General features: G+C 36.4%; 1 protein-coding gene across 1 annotated transcript; it reads left to right on the top strand.

The window, feature by feature from the left end:
• Window positions 1-211: 211 nt before the first annotated feature.
• Window positions 212-4,259, top strand: LOC141612367 (syntaxin-31). Its single transcript, XM_074431129.1, is given in 7 exon segments — window positions 212-611; window positions 1,965-2,212; window positions 2,307-2,440; window positions 2,584-2,622; window positions 3,030-3,149; window positions 3,151-3,237; window positions 3,882-4,259. Coding segments are annotated over 7 exon segments (1,038 nt in total). The 5' UTR covers window positions 212-361; the 3' UTR covers window positions 4,042-4,259.
• Window positions 4,260-7,063: the final 2,804 nt, after the last annotated feature.

The following is a 7,063-nucleotide window of genomic DNA, read 5'->3' as shown; positions in this document are numbered from 1 at the left end:
AGCATATTGACCCCAAATATGCTGTTTCAATATGCTTTTACCAAACACTAAAATTAGCATATTGATTGGTCAAATATATTAAAACCCTTGAATATGCTAAAAATTGGCCAATATGTCGTTTGCCAGCGCCATAAACTCAACTCAAATTAACGGATTTAGGTTGAAACTTAATGACATGATTATAAGCGACGTGAATACGAAACCGACCCGTGTCCATCAACAAAGAAAAAAAGGGAGGGAAACGAAAAGCAATCTCAACGACCAAACAGTTAAGATGTACGACGGTCCAATATACATCTAACATCACCCCTTACTACCGACACCTCATAATTCATTATTTTGACGGCGTTACCTTCCTCCCATGGCCGCCGTAGGCGTATCCTCATACCGCGATCGCACGGCGGAGTTCCGATCTCTCACCGAAACGCTATACAAGATTCAAGGCACCTCCGCCACCGCTTCCGCCTCTGCTTCCACCGCTAACGATCTTTCGCCGGATCAACCGCCGTCATCATCGTCATCCTCAACTAAATCGGAATTCAACAAGAAAGCTTCGCGTATCGGTTTAGGCATTCACGAAGCCACTCGCAAAATCTCCCGCCTTTCTCAATGTAATATTATTCTCTTCATCATCAATTTCCCCAATTCTATATCTAATCTTTCATTCTTTTTTTCTTTAATTATTTATTTATATTATTGATTAGGAATTAGGATGTAGGTTAAATGCTTGATTAGACGATTCTGATGTGGTAATTTTGCATTGTTTGGGTGAAATTGACCTAATTTTGGCGATGATGATGAAAACGTAGAATTGTGGAATTGATTTCACGATTGATTGTCATATTTACTAGCAGTGGACTGATTATTACGACTACGAATTTACGAGTTCAAATACTTCAAAACCGGTGTTTGGTTAGGGTAAAGCCTTTTGGAAGGTACTCGTCGTAATGTATATGTAGAGTAGAATTGTAGAAATGTACTCCGTAGATGTTAAATTCTTTAGCAACTGTAAATTTGCAATTAGCCGCCAATGCCTTGCATCTAGGAAATTTTTTAATAGATAATACAAGCGTTAAGGTAATTAAGGCTATGATGCTGTTGTTCAATAATAGAAGTATAGAACCGTAGTTTAATGAAATCTTTCACCCTCTCGATTCATTTATAGGCTTTCTGGCGATCTTGGGCTTAACAAAGAGATGTGCACTTTAGGATTTCAATGGGATTAATATGCATTTTGTGTCATAGGAATTAAACTTTTTGCTTTGTCGTGATGGTTTTTTAAATGTTGCAAGTCTGATTGATTTTCAAATCTTGGGGATTTGGTATAGACGTATAGTGGACCTGTGGTACATAAAGAATGTGTGGTGTGTTCTTACTTTTGGTAGAAACTCAGCTCATGGCTATTGTGCTTATAATCAGTCTAGTGGACGGAGTCATGCTTGAAAGAAAATAAGTGAATTTAAAGGTAAAATGATTTAGCTTCTGGTAATGACGAACAGAATGAATAGACTTGCATTTGGATGAAGTTGACTATTTCCCGTTCCTCTTAAAAAGTGACTGTATGTAGGCTAAGGGTCTTGCTGTTTGTTTTTGCTTTTGCTTTTTCTGTGTATTTCTCTTATGCTGTTTTTCTGGTTGTTAGGAGTTAGGTTTAGGGTTTCTTTAATTCTTTGGCCATGTTTTTTCTTTGATGAGTTTGATCCACCCCAAAACTTCAACTGTGAAACTTCTTGCGACATCTCGAATTGTTAAGTTCCTCGTAGTTGATCTGCGATCTGTTTTATCGTCTGATAATTGTAGTACACAGTTATTTAAAATATGTAGCTGGTAAGGTAATTGGGGATGGTACCTATTTCCAAGGGATACTGTAACTGCCTGAAAAAATGTATTACTCCGTGGTATAACATTAGAGCCAGAGATTACATTTCTAACCCTTGATCTTTCTGTTTTTATTACATTTTCAGTGGCGAAAAAGTCATCTCTGTTTGATGATCCTACAGCAGAAATACAACAGTTAACAGCCTTAATAAAAGACGATATTACAGCACTAAATGTGGCAGTTGCAGATCTACAATCTCTTCAAAACACTGAAATAGCTAACAATTATTCCGATGATACAACTATTCATGCAAATGCGATCTGTGATGATGTAAAGAACAGACTGATGGCAGCTACAAAGCAGTTCCAAGAAGTTTTGACTGCTAGGACACATGTAAGTCTGATGTCAAGTTTTGCGTTCCTCGTGTATACTTCATCTCTTGTTCCTATTTGGTGTCATGATATCTGCTTGTACTTTGGTTATGCAGAATATCAAAGCTCATGAAACCAGGAAAAAGATATTCTCTGCCAATGCTTCTAGAGACAACCCTTTTGAGCGACAAGCAAAGCCCATGACAGAGCCGCCTCCATGGTCTAATCCATCTAATGTGCCTGCTGCCCAGTGAGTCATTTTGTTTTCTGAACTCAACTGGATGACTTTTATGTAGCTCACTTTGCACATGTTGAAGCACTGCAACTTTTGTCAGTATGGATTCAGTAATAGACATCATACTCTAATCATCGTGTATTTTTTTTCCTCAACAGAACAACTTCAGGTGGAGTTCAGGCAGGAAGCCAACTTAGGTTTGCTCACTAACCAACTCAAGTGGCTTTATTTATTTAAGTTGGTGTCTTTAAGTTGCATGTCTAGTGTGGTTACCTGTTAATGTAACGCAATCACTAATTTAAGCATTTAGTGTGTTATTGGTATAAATTGATAGTGCATAGCTATAGCTAGTAAATCACTTAACCATGTAGTGCTTGAAGTGATATTCCGTCCACCCCCTTTATATTTTCCCCATTGGTCTTTTTAGTTAGCTTCGTCTGATATTTCTCAAAATATACGACAGTTATAATATTGTAATAAGGAAATTAAAAACAGCTATTTTGAGACAAGTCTGACACTGTACTTCTATTTGGACAATATAAATGGGAGTTAATATAAAATGAGATATATGAGAGAATTTGCATTGGAAGTTTCTTAACTTGAGGTGTTTCACGTGGAGGCGGGCGAAAAGCGACAATATACCATCCAATGGCGTGGAAATGCAAATCTTTGCGAGAGTTGCTCCTCAACAAGAGGAATACTCACATACTCGTGCTTCAGCTCTTGAATGTCGAATCTACAATCTCAGAACTTGGTGGAATATTTACACATCTGGCTACAATGGTAGCTCACCAGGGTGAACTGGCTATCAGGTTGTCATTGTTGTTTGTGTTTTTATGTTATTTCATACTCCCTCCGTCCCGGTCAATTGTTGTTCTTTGGTTTTGGCACAAAGACCAAGGAAGGAGGAGAGGACCAATAACTAAATGACAAGTGGAACAAATTGAATGAGAATGATCAAATTCATTCTTAAAATAGAAAGGACAACAAATGACTGAGACACCCAAAAATGGAAAAGGACAACAAATGACCGGGACAGAGGGAGTATATTTCTATGGGTCTGAAGCTGGGAATTAGAATTCAGAAATGCATGAGAGTTTCCACACTTAATCCGGTCTTTCAAAGTTGGGTGAGGCTCGAGTGCCAAACCATTACAGGTTCGGATGAATCGGATCATTTTAGAATTCAGATGCACTTCTACCACGTCATTTCTTGCACGGACGGGATAGAGTTTGAGTCGTTTTTATGTCAGTGGTTAATTAAGGGGCGGTTGGATTGCTATTCATTCGAATTTTGTTTGAAAATTAGTCATCTCGAGTCGAATCAATCCGGCCAGGCCCTCCCACTTTTGTGAACGAGTTTTGTAGTTTTGTCAGTCGCGTAGTCATTGGTAGAACAATTTTGCTCTATGGTTGAATTGAAACTGACAATTTTATGGACTTGATTTTACCACCAGGATTGATGATAACATGGAAGAAACGGTGGGCAATGTGGAAGGTGCTCACAGTGCTTTACTGAAGCATTTGACCCGTATATCTTCAAACAGATCGCTGCTTCTCAAACTTTTTGCCATCTTAATTTTCTTCCTGGTGATATTCATCTTCTTCATTGTTTAGAACTCTTCTCGCGATTCTTTTTATACTGGTTTTTTTTTGAAATATCATTCTTTAAGCACAAGTGTGTATAACAATTTCATTTACACAATAGATAATAGAATGTTTGTAGTTGAGCCAAACACAAAGTTTACTGTTGACCAATGTGAATGTTAAAAGCTTACATAATGAAATCTTTGTATTTAGCAAGCTTAAAGTCTTGCGGATGTGTTTATCTTCTCTATTTCGATCGAGTGACTAACTGGTTATTGCACAAAATCTCATTTGTGACGGCACGTATCCGTCACTTTGGAGTGACGGATACCATTTCCTCTCACAAATGACCCAAATAGAGGAGAGAGGGAAGCACATGGGGGCGCCCCCACCTTGTCCCCCCTATCCGTTTTGTGAGTGACATTACCCGTCACTTGCTCCGACCCGTCTTCAGCAAGACTAACTGGTTTGTTGTTGCTTTCGTATTTAGTGGATTGCTACTTTGCTACTTGATGTGCAGTGGATGAGCCGCTGAGCCAAAAATTCGATTACTTTCTTTCCTAACCCCTTATTCCTCCACTGCTGCCGCTTCATATATAAATGCACACTACAGTTTGTGTTTGATCTGAAACTACTGTGAAAGTGGTTGATATCCTTCCCTGAACACACTGTTAACCGAGGATAAATGGATCAATTGGTTGGTTTGAATTAGCATATTGCCTTTTTCAGCATGCTGTCTAATTAAAACAAAATGCATAATGCATCAGAATGAGCAAAATAAAACTGCCAATCATAAACGGTCGATTTGTTTGGACGCATATCTTATCTTAATAAAAACAAGAACATTTAAAGGATTTCTGTGCAGCCACATCATCATAGCAAGGTTTTTTTAATTTTTTTTTTTAAATTCCGGAAATATGGGTCCCACGGAGAAAACTACGGAAGTAATTACAAAATAACGTTTGTTCTGATGTTATTTGCGAAATTGTTCGGAACGTACTGATTTAATTATTCGAATACAACAACTAATGTAGTCTACCATGAAATTTTCCAACATTTGGAATGATATTAGACTACTTTCGTTAATTCTACAATTATGTTCTTCAATTTGATTGTAAACCCTTTTCAAATTTGATAACTATTTCCATTTTATAGCGATATTTATATTGTTTGCTTTTTATTATTTCCCATATATTGCATTTATTATATACTATATACTATATATTATATACTATATACTATGTTTCACGTTACAACACCGAATTTGTGGGGTTTATATCACATATTTACAACATGTGCAAGTTTCAATCCCTTGCAAATTTAGCACGCGTTTTATTCTGTTATCAATATATAAAAGAAATACAAAATAAAATATCCATGTATATTACTTAATTTTTAAATATTTACTTTCAGTGATTATAAGTTCATACCCGTGCAAATTGCACGGGTTGAAAACTAGTTAGTCTCTGCAAGATTATAACCCACCCACGTAATAGCGATGATATCAGACACTTCGAACGCGTATATGGTCTTTTGTAAAACAGCTTTACAATGAGATTTTGTAAAATTTCATTTTATTTACTATCTTGATAATTACACAGAAAAATATATCAAGCACCAGGGTAATCATATAAACCAATAGGTCGTTTTACATAATATTAATGTAAAACTGTCTTACATAAGGATCTGTATCGGTCAGACTGTCGGCTTTATACAAGAAATTGATCTAAATTATCCATCATTTAGCTGAAGTGTAGAAATAGAAATATCCGTTTTCTTAGAAACCACAGTCTCTCCCAACCTCAGACAGCAATACAAAGTAAATAAGTTAGACACACAGAATTCATAGAGATCCTAATTATTTGGTACTGTGTTCTTAAGATATCTACTACTTCCTAGCTTAACCATCAACTTAATTTAAAATTTATGTGATCCTCCCTCTTGATGTATAACGCGGAGCAGAAAATCCCGTGACAGATGCCTCGCAAGCCAGACTAGTGCCAATGCAATCACGCAGACACAAAGCGTAACTCCAAGAACGATTACACCAGTGCGAAAATCGCTACTGAAAAGCCGGGAATAGGCGTCCTGCTTATCAGTAGACATTTTTTTGGAGAAGTGAGATGTTTAAAATTTATGTGATTTTGGAGAGTGTTTCCCGCTTACAATGGAGAGTGTTTCCTGCTTACAACGGCTTACAAATTTATGTTTGGGGTAATATGATACTGCCCAACCAACTTCCACTCACAATTTTTTTTTTGGTAATATGAGTAATACTCCACACAGTCATAATTATTCTTCCATAATTAGTATAATGCTGAGTTGGATTGTTGTTTGAAAATTAGTCAATCAGGTTTGAGTCGAGTTAGCCGAGTCGAGTCAGGTCAATAAGTATCAGAGTTTTGTTGTTTTGTCAGTCGCGTAGTCGTTAGTACAATAATTTTGCTCTATGGTTGAATTGAAACTGACAATTTTATGGACTTGATTTTACCACTAGGATTGATGATAACATGGAAGAAACGGTAGGCAATGTGGAAGGTGCTCACAGTGCTTTACTGAAGCATTTGACCCGTATATCTTCAAACAGATCGCTGCTTCTCAAACTTTTTGCCATCTTAATTTTCTTCCTGGTGATATTCATCTTCTTCATTGTTTAGAACTCTTCTCGCGATTCTTCATTGTTTAGAACTATTTCCATTTTATAGCGATATTTATATTGTTTGCTTTTTATTATTTCCCATATATTGCATTTATTATATACAATATACTATATATTATATACTATATACTATGTTTCACGTTACAACACCGAATTTGTGGGGTTTATATCACATATTTACAACATGTGCAAGTTTCAATCCCTTGCAAATTTAGCACGCGTTTTATTCTGTTATCAATATATAAAAGAAATACAAAATAAAATATCCATGTATATTACTTAATTTTTAAATATTTACTTTCAGTGATTATAAGTTCATACCCGTGCAAATTGCACGGGTTGAAAACTAGTTAGTCTCTGCAAGATTATAACCCACCCACGTAATAGCGATGA

This window comes from Silene latifolia, chromosome 11 (genome assembly GCF_048544455.1).
Source record: "Silene latifolia isolate original U9 population chromosome 11, ASM4854445v1, whole genome shotgun sequence".
NCBI classification, from domain to species: domain Eukaryota; kingdom Viridiplantae; phylum Streptophyta; class Magnoliopsida; order Caryophyllales; family Caryophyllaceae; genus Silene; species Silene latifolia.
This window is presented reverse-complemented; position numbering and strand designations above follow the sequence as displayed.